At 38.6% G+C, this 15,636-nt stretch overlaps 1 protein-coding gene across 4 annotated transcripts in view; it reads right to left on the reverse strand.

Annotated features, from left to right (window-relative positions):
- Window positions 1–15,636, reverse strand: part of emcn (endomucin) — a 64,933-nt gene that overhangs the window by 8,746 nt on the left and 40,551 nt on the right. For all 4 annotated transcript variants that reach the window (XM_062982343.1, XM_008118273.3, XM_008118272.3 and 1 more), the window contains exons 8-11: window positions 6,225–6,260; window positions 5,047–5,079; window positions 1,400–1,495; window positions 1,052–1,076 (exon numbers count right to left, since the gene is read on the reverse strand). In XM_062982343.1, the coding sequence (XP_062838413.1) occupies window positions 1,052–1,076; window positions 1,400–1,495; window positions 5,047–5,079; window positions 6,225–6,260 (190 nt within the window). The remainder of the gene's footprint in view (window positions 1–1,051; window positions 1,077–1,399; window positions 1,496–5,046; window positions 5,080–6,224; window positions 6,261–15,636) is intronic.

Here is a 15,636-nt window from a genome sequence, read left to right on the forward strand (position 1 = left end):
ACGACTGCATCACACTCCTGATTTTCAACATCGTAGGACATTTCTGCTTCAGTTGAGCCACGGAGCCCCACGCCACCCATTGCAAAATATAGCCTCACTTCTGGAAGGCTCCGTGGTTCAAGTGGGGCAGAAGTGTCATATGATGTTATGCTGGGAAAACGGGGGAGGTGTGTCCCCCGTGTTCCATTTGAAACCACGGGTTCAGTGTGGGGGAAGCCACATGGCGATGCTTCCCCATATGTGATGGGGAAATGTCACTGCCGACGAGGCAGGGTGCCAGAATTGCCCCACTGATTCACCACAGAGGCTGGCAAATCGATGCAGGGGGCCTCATCATTGTGATGTGATCCATAGAAAACTACCATGCTGTTGTGATTTTAGCATTGGACAAGGGGTACATGGAGACTACAGAATTAATGCAGTTTGTCACTACTTTCACTGCCATGGCTAAATGGCATGGAATTTTTTTGCTAAAAATCTTGCAAAACTACAGCTCCCAGGATACTACAGCATTGAACCATGGTAATTAAAGTTGTGTCAAATTACAAGAATTCTACAGTGTTAATCCACCCAAGGCCTACTTCCTCAGAGACATGGAGTGAAGTACCTAGGAGCAGGCCTTTATAGGTAGACTGTGTGAATAGCTATGGAAATGCTTGACTTGTGGGTATGGGAAGGGGGTAACAACTCCCGTATTAACTATGGTTTTTTGGGGGGGAGGGGGAGACAAATCTTGCCTAAAGTCAGAATAAGTGATAACCACACAAATGATGGAAAAAATTATTGGATTGTAGTGTGATGTTAACTGGGAACCAGAAAGGAGACATGAAGAATTGGCCAAAAGGATCCTCATGAGACTGGGATGTGAACTGGTAATATGATACATGCAGTGTGCCAAGACACCATGGTCTCTGTTTAACCCACTGTTGGTATACTGGAGTTCACTGATATATTCCAATTCTGCTGTTTCTCTTTCCAATCTCTCTCAGGAAAACATTAGGAAAAGTGTATACTTGGTCACAAAGGACAGAAGGAAAGGGAAGCAACTTACTGTTCAGTTCCATTTTCTTGTCTCTCTGAAAAGAAAACAAGCAGATTGTCTTGTCATTCCAACATGACATATCAGGGAATTATCTTTTCATACTCTTTCCCCCTGAACAGAAAAGACTCTTCACTTTTGGTTTAAAGCACACATACATTATTTTTTAAAAAACAAATGCAAACTATAGAAGTATCCACACTAAACATCAGATTAAAAAAATCAAAGCACCCGCACAGAAAAATCCCAGTCAGTTCAAAGTATTTTGTATCGAAAATGATAACATATAATATAATGATAATGGATATTTAAAATACATTTAAAGCAGTTTTTTTAAACAAGAGAAAATAAAATAAATACCAGGAGTTGTCTTCAAGCATATTTTGTACAAAGCCATCAGGAGGAAAATAACAAGGGATATTACTATCAAGGCGATGATGACTGGCAAAAGAATACCTGCATGTAACAGAGAAAATTTATTCATGCACAATGTCTATTTTGCATTTTTTTCAGAGATTAAATTAAATATCAAAAAGCTGAATTTCAATGCTTTTTTGGACCACTATCAACAGCAAGGAAAAGATAATTTAGAATTGGGCCTCTTGTTAGGCATAGTGAGGCAACTGACTCAACTGGAAGTACTAAGTATTTCATCCATTCACTTTTTGTGACAAATAGAGCTGTGTATGCCCATTTGGCATTTCCTAAATTAATTTGCCACTTTCAGGTGTTTATTCCACTGCTCTTGTTAGAATGAGGTTCATCAGCCAATTCATTTCTGAACATGACTGGAGAGGGGTAACACATCTTGACTCTTCCCCCAAGCAGCAAAATATCTTTTTTGGGGGAAGCAGGGTCAATTGTATTTCAACCCCATCAACCCTGGCTTGCATATATGAATATCGTAATTCAACATTAGGTTGCTAGAGGTCAGGCATTCTAATGTCTAATTTAGACCTAAAATTACTATTGTTATGATAAGGGGAAATAGAGACTCTTGCTGCTAATTTAGAGCAAATCATTCCGATTTTAGGGCAAACAGGTCAGAGACCTCACTCTCCCTTCTGCCCACCCACTCCTTATTTTAGCAGAGAAGACCCACAGTCGGATAGATTTTCTATATTCCCGTATGACCACTAAGTGGCAGGCTTACAGCCTTTATGAGAAAAGCTAACCTTTTTCTTTCTTTACATCCAAAGTATGCTGTAGGAAATAGATGTACCATATAAAACATGCATTCACACACACACATATATACACACAAATACATACATATACATTCATACACATACATACACAGCCAAGTGGTCTAACACATTTCACATCTGAATTAAGAACGGTATTACCCCAGAAAAGATCAACAAGCATATTAGCAACATATGGCTTGTTCTTGATGGTTCATTGCATTGTAATGAACTGTTGCACTGGTTTTGGTGTGCAGCACAACAGCTGTGTTCAGAAGGGGGATATTAGAAAAAGTCATTCTTGTCAGGAGAGAAACTACTCTGCCAGATGTGTAAGCTGTCTTCCAACATTTGTGCTATTTGCTGCTGGACCCACTACCACCAATATACAGTAAGTAGCCTTGTCCCAATTTGGGGACAAGAAGGGGCCGTGCATAATGTGGACACTATGAGGCAGATTCTCACATGCCCTGGTTTAAACTGCCTGTGTAGATATGTCTCTAGAGCCCTTTCACATGGCATAGTTACAGCACTATTTCCCACCGTAACTGTAATAGCAACATACAATGGGATCTTGGGAATGAAGGAAGGAATATTCCTGATTCTGAGCCAGGATTGTACACAATGTGCCATTCCAATTGAAATTGAATATAGAGCTATAATTGTGAAGTGTGAATGTCACTGACTTCCCCACTGTGACAAGATGTAGTATATTTCTATTACAGCAAACATTTAAAGTTGCAAATTGTATGTAGGGGTGGGGTTATCTGTAAGTGGCCACCTTTCTGGAAGACAGCTCACCAACTGGATAAAGAAATAAATACTAAACTATGCAGAATTACTTTTAATTATTTTGGCATCTTCTGCCTTCTTTTTGCAAAAGAAATAGATTTCATTTGGCTTTGTAAACCATGTAGAAATATCCTCACAATTTGGGATCACAGCAAGTAAAGTACAAGGATTTTTACAAACACATTCACATGCGGGCAGCCTGAAAGTAACCTTTGTAGAAATCAAGTACTAAAACATACCTACACAGAATATACCAGTTGGGTATATTCTGGGTAGGCTTATTTTGTTCATTTATGATTCATATACAGTCAGTGGTATAACTATGGGGTGCAGAATGAAGAATTTGGCATTTCAAATAAGGTTTTCTCCTCCATCTGTGAAATCTTCCTTCAGTACCCAAATTAGTAGTGTTGAAGTAACTTAAAACTTCAACTGAATATTGAGAAATGCAAGAAAAGTGGGGACAATTACCAAGATAGTGAGGACACAGCAAAGGAAAGAGAGCTGTGAGCAATTTTCACTTTTGCAATCTCAGCAATGCTAGAAATTTGAGAAGAAGAAAGGTTCCATGGGAAGGCCCAGAATTATTATTGTGGGGAGGTGTCCTCATTTTGGCCTCCCCTTATAGATATATCATTAAGTGTAGCACCCAAATGTTTGTGGCTCTAAAACAGTGGTTCCCGACATGTGGGGACCTAAAATAATGGCCACGAGAGATACAGGGAAAATTGGCGCCGGAGGAGTGTGCTGCTGTTGGAGGAGAGCATGAGAGAGAAGGAGGGAGAGAAGGAAGACGTAAATGCCAGCGCATTGTCCTCGCCCTTGTCAATGCTTTTTCGACCTTGGGAGGCTTCTCAGGCCAGGGCAGAGAAGACTCACCCGGCGGCAATTTTCTGCAATGCAATTTTCTGAATCAGCATCCCAAATAACCAAACCGAATCTAAAGTTGACCAAAAACTGAATCGTAACCCTTTTGGTACTAATGTTGAAGAGTTGTCCCTGGTCAAAGTTGTCCCTGGTCAATTGGTTCCTGGTAAAAAAAAAAGTTGGGAACCACTGCTCTAAAAGATCATTTTTTTAAAAAAAAAACATCAGAAAGCAGCATACTCCAAATTCCTTGCCCATACCCTGCCAAATGTTGTTGTTGTTGTTGTTGTTGTTGTTGTTGTTGTTGTTGTTATTATTATTATTATTATTATTATTATTATTATTATTATTATTATTATGACACAGCAAACAAGATAGATATGGTGGATTTCGTATCACAAAATCACAAGTCGAACACTTCCAAAGTGTCTAGGACTGTGTGATGTATTTTTGGATGATGCGTGCAGATCCCAGTAGGGTGGCCTTTTGCAGTTGGCAGATCGTGATTTTGTCAATGCCTATTGTTTCCAAATGCCGACTGAAATCTTTTGGCACGGCACCCAATGTGCCGATCACCACTGGGACCACCTGCACTGGTTTCTGCCGGTGGTCCCGGTGGTGATCGGCACATTATTATTATTATTATTATTATTATTATTATTATTATTATTATTATGTCTTATTGATGTGAAAAATTGTTTTTACTGTTTTATTGCTGTTATTGTATTTTTATGTCGGGCATGGCCCCATGTAAGCCACTCCGAGTCCCTCCGGGGAGATGGGGCGGGGTATAAAAATAAAGTTGTTGTTGTTATTATTATTATTATTATTATTATTATTATTATTATTATTATTATTATTATTCAAGCTTGTCTTTCTGTCTGTCAGGGTGATGTGGTTCTGCCTATTCACACATATCACACTGACCTCAGCCCTCAGGAAGAATTCTGCAGCTTGAAGGGGAAAGCGATGTCAGTCTGAGCTCATTATATCCTGTTCTCCCATTTGGAAAGGGCTAGACAGGCAGCCAGATTAGGTTTCTAGTCCAGCAGTCCCTGACAAGGCTGACAATTTCATTCCAGCAGCAACCTTCCAGCCAAACAGCTTGTAAAAGCAATGAATGGGGAATTGGGAGGACATATAGGACACATGGAATTTACTCACTGCTATATGAAGAATCATCCTTTGCACTGCTATCTATAAGGAGGAAAACAGTAGAGAGATTCTCACAGATATCTGAATGAATGAACACATATTCAGCATAATATTTGTTGTCAGCTGCTCCCGGTCAGGGAGATGGGCCGGGGTATAAATAAAGTATCATCATCATCATCATCATCATCATCATCATCATCATCATCTGTGCATCCCTCATAATTTTTATAGACTGAAAAACTTATACACGAGGTTGATAAAGCATCTTTGGATAGGGCTGATTGTACGATGCCGTGTCTGTCTTACAGTTGCATCACGTTTGAAGTGAGACTGGGTCATCTCTTTTCATTCATGAGAAAAACCCATCAATGAAGCCAATACCACAGTTGTTTTGCCATTATTTCTTTTGCAATAATTTCCCCCCACTGCAGCCTTGATATTGCAAAGAAGAGGAAGGTCTCGCAAGAATACCAAAACTGTGTGGCTGTGCAGTTGCAGCAAAATAGAAGTAAAGAAGAAAAATACAGTAGACTCTCACTAATCCAAGCCTCGCTTATCCAAGCCTCTGGATAATCCAAGCCATTTTTGTAGTCAACGTTTTCAATACATCGTGATATTTTGGTGCTAAATTCGTAAATACAGTAATTACTACATAGCATTACTGCGTATTGAACTGCTTTTTCTGTCAAATTTGTTGTATAACATGAAGTTTTGGTGCTTAATTTGTAAAATCATAACCTAATTTGATGTTTAATAGGCTTTTTCTTAATCTCTCCTTGTTATCCAAGATATTCGCTTATCCAAGCTTCTGCCGGCCCGTTTAGCTTGGATAAGTGAGACTCTACTGTAGCGGGAAATACAGTTTGCATGCTGAACAGGGTGAACACAGGCAGGAATAAGATTATACAGAAGACTGATCATGGGAAATCACATCAACAGAGTGCTATCATGGTGCAAAGGCAGTGAGGAGTTCCAATAACTGTATACTTCTATTTGCTTAATACCTCATGGAATGCCATGAGGTAACAGTCTGATATGATAAAGTCCTAAGATGAGCAGCTGTGGAAGAGATTCAGTCTAGAGACATTCCCTCGCATGCCATTGGCCACATTGGAAGCAAACTGCCACATTAAAATGTAAGTTTTAAGTCATTTTAGGAAGGGACAGAACACACCAGATTTACTCACCAGTAGGCGATTGATCCTCCCTTTTTTCTGTGGTATCTATAAGAAAGACATGGAAATACTTATACACTGGAATATTTTTTGCTTTACAGAAATTACACTTGATACTTGAATATACTGGTCTGAAGGCACTGGAACACAACAGTACCTTTCTCATCTCCTTCAGTACCACCACACTCCAAATACCAAGACTGAAATTTTGAGTACAAATGCTGATGTCTTTTTTACCCCTCCCACTGTGAAGACTTTCATGTGAATCCAGGAGCAGGCACTATAACTATATAATCCAATGAAACATTCAACTGTGTAAACTACCGATGTGTGCATTTTTTTTGCTTTGCTTCCTTTGTGTTATTGTTTCGTTTTGACCGTTTATCTACACAAAACGAATGATGACATTTTCATAGGAAATGAGAGGCAACACAAAATTGAAAGCTGCACAGTCATCATGCTTGCTTTCATTTTCCTTTCATTTCTTCCCTGTAACAATAAACTGGTACTGACAGAGGGCTTACAGCTGATGTGTACCAATGGGTGTTAATACTATATATATATATATATATACACACACACACACACACACACACACACACACACACTATATACTATATATACATACTAGCTATGCCCGGCCACGCGTTGCTGTGGCGAAGTATGGTGTTATGGGAAATAAAGTATTGAGGAATTGGTGGTAGTTAAGGTAAAGGGTAAAGGTTTTCTCCTGACATTAAGTTCAGTCGTGTCTGACTTTGGGGGTTGGTGCTCATAAAGCAGATAATATGAGATTATAAATGGGTTATATAGCTGTGTGGAAGGGCCTTGAGTCTACACTGCCATATAACCCAGTTCAAATCTGATAATTTGTATTTTATAGGCAGTGTGGAAGAGGCCTAAGTGAGACCTAACTCTGCCGGTCCCCTGGGCTGATTGGGTTGCTAGGAGACCAAGTGGGCAGAGCTTAGACTTCTAACTGGCAGCAATTGGATAAAAACAATTCTTCCTCACCCTCTAATTAGGACTTTATTTTTATTTTATTTTTGTTGTATCAACCTAGAGGCGTGAATGAGGGGTCATGCTGTCAATTTTCGAGGTTGTGGGGTGTTTAGTTTTGTTGTTTTGTTGGTCGCCGGGATTCCATCACTCTTTTATATATATAGATAGAAGAATCTGGGAATCTAACCTGAGCCTGGGAGAGGGAAATTCCTACCTTTTAGATCTGATCTGTGGAAATGGGGGTTAATGTAATAATATTATTAATAACAATAGTACTCTGGGGAAGATCCAAATGTTTTAAAAGTTGGTGGGCTAAAAGGGATTCAAATGCCCTCTGTGTGTGGCAATTTTCACCCCTCTAGCCCAAAAACTGAGGGGGGATTAGCCTCCAATTGTATGAAAATGTTCGTGTTTTTCATTAGCCAGATGAAAATTTGTGTCATATAGGTGGCCCATTTTCTTTAACGGGACACAAATACAAAAATGAGATGACACAAATGAAACTACACAAAACATACAGCATGAATGCAGAACTTTAGTGCAAACCCTCTTCCTCCGAATTAACCTTGCCTAAAGGAAACATGTACACCTAGGATGGCTGGTAATATGCCCAACTATAAGGATAGCCTTTTTCAAAATTAGAATAGTCGATTCCTCTCTTGGCCATAGAAACCCACTGGGTGATCATAGACAACTCAGCCACTCTCAGCCACAGAAAACCCCATGTTAGGCTTGCCCATTTCTGCCACCCAATTTCTGAGGGACTTCCATTGTACTTGACCCTCATACTTGGTCATTGGCCATGTTGACTGATACCAATGGGAACTTGAGTAACAATTTTGGAGGCCCATGGTTTGCCTGTGATATCTAAGCTGAAGGGAAATATCTAAATCCCAAAAAGAAGCAACCTTTAGGTTAGGAACCAATCCAAAACAATTTAAATATTAATCGAGTCCACTTAGATCTGATCTAATTACACTCCATGTAAACTTTTGGTTTTATGCCATTTAAGAATGGTTTGCTACATAGATATTTAAACTGGATTAAAACAAAGTATCTGAACTTCATATTTTATACGCTGAGCAATCTCTCTTCTAATAAAATTAATCTTTTAATACTAGCACAAAGTCTAGCCAATACTTTTCGGAGGTTTTCTTATGGTCTGCTTCAAATTTATTGCAGTTCTCATTAAAAGTAGATCTTTTATTCCTGGTCCAGGTGGAAATTTATTGAGTTAATGTTCAGCTTATATTGGTTAGCAATATTCTGCCTGTCTGCCTTGTCATGTTCATTCTGTCAAAAACAGTCTAGCCTTCATTATTGTGTTCTTGAACTTTTCCACATACTTAAACAGTTTCGACTGAGTGACATTTTTGACTTTTTTAGTATAAAAAATGCCTTTGCCCTTTTTCCGTTCTTTTTCTTCTTCTGTTCATTGCCCCTTGTCCACTCCAATCTTTTTGGGGAAAATATTTGCTGTTGAAAAGATGTGCACTCTTTTCTGAAATGATGGAATTTATTCTCAAGTTTATATGTTGCTCCCTCAATCTTTAGGAGAAAACGTTTGCTATATATTTAAAAGCATTTAGAAATACAACCACAACCTACAATTGCAAGTATACTATATAGTACACACTTGCATTAACATATACGTATAGCAGCAAACCAGTATTTGCTTGAACTTGTCGATATATTTTATTTTGATTATATAATCATTATTTACAGTTGGCCCTCCATAGCCACAGAACTGTCATCCAGAAATTCAACCATTCATGGCTTGAAAATATTTTGAAAAATCTGAAAGGCAAATCTTGATTTTGCCATGTTATATGAGAAATACCATTCTACTACACCATGCACAGTAGACTCTTGGTTAACTGGCATAGGGATTGGTAGATATCAGATAAATGTAGTTTCTTTCTGGTTGCTTGAGAGCTACTATTAAAAATAGTCCTACCTAATACTATACCCCATGCAATACTATACCATAAACTCTGTAATTAAAAGCAAATGAAGACAAACTTAACATAATGTAACATGGTTTTTCTGTATCTCTGTACCAAGTTCAGAAATTCCAAGTAGTTTAAACCACAGGAACATACAGAAATGAGCATATCACTCCTATACTAAAGTCACTCCGCTGGTTGATGATTGGTTTCCAGGCAAAGTACAAAGTGTTGGTTATGATCTTTAAAGCCCTACAAGTTTGGGTTCAGGTTGCCTACAGGATCGCCTTCTCCCATACAATCAGCCCTTTAAGACACTTAGGTCCTCTGGGAGGCCGGCTTATCCAACCTGCCAGAACCCGGCTGGCAACCGACATCCATGGATATTAGCATTCCCAGAACCTATATTGCATAAATATGAAGGGGCAACTGTAAAATACTTATTCATATCTATTCTCTCAATATTGCGACCGTTTATAAACTAAAATGATTACAATATAGGTAAAACATACATAATCAACATTATAAATAAAAGTAAAGTTAACATCAAACTATTTTTAAAGCCTGTTTATTCACATTTTTTTTTCTGCTGATAGAAAAACAGGAAGAAGAAGCCCTTCGAATAGTCCTAAAATCCAAAAAGTCTCAAATTCAAGGCATCTAGTAAGAAGACCCTTGGAGTTGGGAAGCCACACATATTAATGCTGTTTATGTATCGTGCTGTTTTGTGCTAGCTTTGTTGTTTGATGGTTCATATTGTTTAAATGGGGCTGTTTCATATTTATTTTTCAATTTTTAGAAATTAAATAGGAAAGTTAAGACAGCGAAATTGTTTTTTTGCCTGAAATGGTTCCATGATTTCATTGATGTAATGTAATTGCAACCAGGAACTCCCAACTCATATAGTATTCCATTAAATCATTAAATTATATTTGTCCCCAACAATGAGATATAGCAGTCATGTTCCCTTCTGTTGATCATGAAGAAATCTGTCAACAGGAATGCATTAGTTCTTCTATTATTTATTCTCAAATTATTCTTACCAGTCAAAAATCCCTCTGCTGTACTTAATAGAGGTGTGGGCTTTCTATATGATTTATTTATATCATGTGTAATTTAAAAGGAAATCCAGTGTGCCTCATTATGATGTATTGGTGATAATACAAGTCAGCTTCTTATAGAATGATGTGCAGAAGTTTTTATCTCTTAATCTCTTCATTGTTTTCTTATAATATTTCTACATATATTCTAGAAATAGACAAGTAAAATCAGTGAACACGTCATGCTATATTTATTATATGTTACTAACAGCTGCAAGTGGTTTTGTTGGAACATACTACATTAGACAACCTGTATGTGACCCTATAGAAGTTCAGGCCTAATTTCAATAGTATGGTATCAATTTAAATTTCTGTCGAGAGACTCTGGACACCCCAGACCTGGATACCCCTAAGACCACAGCACCACGCAAGAGTCCAGAATATAAGCAGTTTATTGTAAAATATCAAAAGTATAGGAAAAATGCAGGAATAGAGAAAGAAAAGGTATATCCAAAAAGGTTTAGCAATAAGCAATAATCCAATAGGAATCCAAAGGTCTCAAACAGATTCAAAGGTACTAACAGTCCAGGAATAGCCAAAAATCACAAGGAACATCTTAAGTCCACAAGCAAAAGGTATCCTTAGTAAAACTTGATCATGAATACAAAACAGGAACAAAGAAATTCCAAGATACTTGAATCCCAAAACCAAAAGGCTTGACTTGAAACATGAACCAGGAACTCAGGCCTAGCTTCTTATTCCATACGTTACGTTGCCTAAATTAACTTGAAAGTAAACAACTTGCCAATTAAAAGGCACCCATGAAAGCATTTAGTCTCCCTTGAAATCTTTTCCCAACTTTCCCACACAAACGCTCTGCCCTGTGATGCCTATTGTCTGCTCTGACCTGTAAACAAAGGCTGTGTTGATTTCCCTATCTCCAGGTGCTTTTTCCTGGGAGACTTCTGTATCACTCAATTCTCTGCTGGACTCCTCCTTATCTAATGTCTATGGCTATTTTGCCTGACCTTGAGGGCCTGAACTTTCCCAGTCAACTTTTTCACTGACAGAAGCATCATTCCTTTGACTGAAATCTTCATCACTTCGTGCCACAGGCAATCCCACAATCCTCTCTAAAACATCAGTGAACCTATCAATCTCAGACTGATCTACAACAAAATGAACATTCTGAAGTCATTTACTATCCAGTGATTCTGCAGAGCAAAACTGCATTTTTTCTATAGCAAGGGATTGTCTGACAGTCTGTTTCTGTACACGATGTGTTGATTATGATCTGTAAAATCCTATATTTCTTAGGTCTGAGCTATCTGGTAGATCATCTCTCTTCCTATAAGCCTGACAACACTGAGATCCAAAGAATCCCACTACAAGTTTTTGTTTGGATGGCCTTTTGGATGCTAGCTGACCATAATGAAGTATCTTTTAATGGTACATAGTAGACTTTTATAATCATAATCCATTATTTTCTATATGATTGTTGGTGTTTTTTTAAAAAAAAAAAAAAAAACATTGGGTAGGTTGAATTTTCTTTTGACCTCAATTGAAATCTGCCATGGTTTCCATATTGGAGATGAATGGATACATGCATTTTTTTCCAATCCTGGCTTTGATGAGCCTCTGTTTCACATATATTACAATATATAGCTAGCAGAAACAAGATAGTGACTGGTACTATTTGTGATCTATAATTGACTAATGTATCAAAAACCAGGAACACTATAAGAATACGTACATGTGTGGGTGTGAGTGTGTGGAGGGGGGGGGTGCGATAATACTGTGAAAATAAGTTTGGCCTCATCACTTCTGATGTGTCATACATTTTTGTGTTTCCTTTGGCAGAAGCACATTCCTTTCATCTGAATTGCATGCATATATAGGGCAAAACCGCTCCACCTCTGAAATAGCATGCCACAGAGATATAACTGGAAAATCCAAGGACACATCTTTATTGGTTACAGCTGGAAATGGAGTTGGCCTGCCTCTGGATGCTACAGGATGATGGGGAAGTGACCACGTGGGCTTTCTAGCCACGTTGGCCATCTTCCCCTGCTACCAGGGAATGCCACAAAGGTATCTGTCCCTGAAGCTGGTCTAGATCTATTTCTATCCTGCTGGAACTAAGACAGCTAAAGTGGTATCAAACTGATATAATTGGACAGTGCAAACACATCTCTGGTGTCAGAATTGTTATGTTGGCAGCAAGGTTGTGAATAGCCATTATTAATGATGTAATTTTCAGTGGTCTCTGCATTTAATTTTCTTCTGTTTTCATTGTTTACAACTGCAACTGAAACCATATAATTTGCAGATATACTCGAAATTCGAGACTATATTGTTTCTGATAAAGTGGACTATATTTCATGACATCATGAGAAATGCATTTGCATCTTCTTTTGCTGCATCTTCTTTTACTGCAACAGACTAGCATGACTATCTATATGTAAACTAGTCATTAGCTATGCCCTGGCTTTCTTTATTTCTATTAAGGGTGGTATAATGCAATGTACTGAGTGGGCTACAAAGCTTATCTATACGAGATCCTTAAGTTCAATCCTTGGGCCCTTCCAAACAGCCCTATATCACAGGATCTGATAAAAGCCAGCTTTAAACTGGATTATATGAGTCCACACTGCCAGATAATCTGAGATAAACAGAAAACCTGGGATCAGATCCTGGGATATAGGACCTGTGTGGAAGGGCCCCTTGACATCTTTAAATTATCCCTAAATGAAAACTCCAAAGAGCTGCTTTCAGTCAGTGTGATTGCTGTTGACCTAGAATATATCCCTTTATTGTTGACCCAAATTCCAAACTGTCACCTGGAAAAAAATAACATTCATGATATATCTTTTTGTTAATGTATTCAAATATTCTGGAAGATTCTGAAAACAAAACCAAGCTACATTATCACATGGTGTTATGAAGAAACTGTGTTTGTCCTCATATATAATTTGGTTATCAAAATCCAGTTTAGACAATGCAGCTCTTGCATTTTTTAAGATGGGACATTTAGTTGCACCCTTCCTTTAGTGATCCCAAGTAGGAAATATGTCTCTCCTTGTCTTCATTTTCTTGGAAGTTGGCCTCACACAGCTCAAGTCTGCAGTCATTCTGCCCTTGTTGCTCCCTGCCCAGCAAGAGATCCTTCTTGCCAAAACATCAAAGCTAATCTCTTCCTAAAGACTCCTCCCCACTTCTGCCACTCTGTCCATTTTGCCTTCTTTGAACCAGTGATCTGTCATATTTAGTCAATAGCACCATTGGTCTTGAATACTTCTTTTTGAAACCAGCATGCAGTGAGCAATTGTGCCACATCAGGTTCATCAGTGGAGAAAGCCAAAGAAACAGACAGTGATTGACAGATCTATCATTCATGTTTTATGACTCCCCAATTCTTTCCAGTCTTAGTATCCTTTGGGTAGCTGTGAGATACAGGGGCAGATGCCTTGCAAGCAGATTCTGGGACAATGTCCAGATCAATTGCTAAAAAATGAGAAGGACAATCTTGTGTGTAAAAAGTTGTTGTTGGGCAATGAACTATGGAGGGAGGTGAGGGAAAACATTTTTTGGCATAGCTAGCATGCATATTTTCAATTGTCTTATTCTAGTAGGGAGTTAACAGGCAAACAGATGGTGCATAAGAAAGAGACCATAGAATCTCCTTTATCGTATTCTCCAATGGCCCTTGAGTAAATAAACTTCAACAGTCTTTCATTTGTGCTTTTTCTTTCATTCTTTTTTTGGCTGACAACGAAATGAAATGAGTCTTAAAATCAGAACAATTCTGTTACTTCTGATTGCTCAAAAGTGGAGCTATCATGGCAAGTAAATTAAAAACGTTGCCCGCACTCCTATATGCCTAAGCACCACAGTTACACCCCACTCCAATCCCCACTGTTGTTTCTGGCAGGAAGAATCAGGGTCCCTCAAACTGGAGATTGCTTGCAAGATAGTTGTGGGTGGAAATGGCAGCCAGCTGCTTCCCAAAGAATGGGGAAACAGACCCACATTGATCACTGCTGCTGCTGCAGATTGGGGTTGTGAATACATAACAGTCATAAGTTGTTAAGTGCAGGTTAAACATTCATAATAGTCATACAGGATTCTGGCCCACATTTATTTATTTTTTGCCTTCAAAACATTACAAGCTGCTTTATATTCCTTCTCCAGATGTCAGGAGTAAACCTGTGTGAAATGAGTCCAGATAAACTTCTTTGGGAAGACCCAAGTTCAGACAAGCTACTTTTTGAAAGTAAACTCCCTGTCTTTATGGCCATACTGACTGACATATTTTGAGCGTTGAAGTCTGAAAAAGCAACTTTTCCAAGATTTGGACAGGATCTATTGTACAGGGGCATTAAGAAGGAAAAGAGCCAACACATCTTGAATCCCCACCTTTTCCTCAGGATTGGGACCCTAAGCAGCTCTTCCCCAGATGGTTCTCCAATTCAGTGTTGCTGTTTTGCATGTATGCATTTACATTTGCCTCAAGTTGCTTGACGACTTATGCAACCTCATGAATTTCACAGGGGTTTCTAGGTAATTACTACTCAGACCTTTTCCACACAGTTGAATAAAACTCCACATTTTCTGCTTTGATCTTGAATATATGGCAGTGTGGACTAAGATATTCCAGTTCAAAGCAGATTTTGTTGGATTATCTGGCTTGATATTCTGGGTTATATGGCTGTGCGGAAGGGACCTCAGAGGTGTTTTTGACATAATCTTCTCTGAGATAGAATCATGGAACCTGGTATTCATGGGTGGTCTCCCATTAAAATACTCACCAGGGTTGACCATGCTAACTTCCAAGATCAAACAGAGTCTGGCATCTTTAGGGTATTTAGCTTGTGAATGTGTGCTAGGTGAAAAAAATTGGTAATGGTTCCCAACAATATTAAAAAGAAAGGTACAAATGAAGCTACAAAGTTATAAATTTGATATCAAAACAAATAATTTTAAGTAGTATATAATTATATTTTTTATTTACAGCACATAGTAATACAGCATATCTCATGAAAGATATGTCTATCTCAGCATTCCGCCAAATTCCAAAACGCACATAAATGCAACGAGCTTGGCTTAATGTTGGAAGTACAACAGGGAGGGAGCCAGATCTGTTTTTCTTGGGCCCCTTCCACACAGCTCAATAAAACCCCACATTTTCTGCATTGAACTGGAATACCTGTCAGTGTGGACTCAGATAACTCAGTTCAATCAGGTATTGTGGGATTTTCTGCCTTGATATTCTGGGTTATATGGTTGTGTGGAAGGGCCCTTGGAAGGCACTTCCAGAGTCTGGGAGCAGCCACACACATCTTTCTGTTACTTGTGTTATTTTTTTCACCCACATCTGGCATCGTTATCGTTGTTTGGAAGTCCACACTCATGCACGAGACCTTGAACTTTGTGTAA

The sequence above is a fragment of the Anolis carolinensis genome, chromosome 5, assembly GCF_035594765.1.
Source record: "Anolis carolinensis isolate JA03-04 chromosome 5, rAnoCar3.1.pri, whole genome shotgun sequence".
Classification (NCBI taxonomy): domain Eukaryota; kingdom Metazoa; phylum Chordata; class Lepidosauria; order Squamata; family Dactyloidae; genus Anolis; species Anolis carolinensis.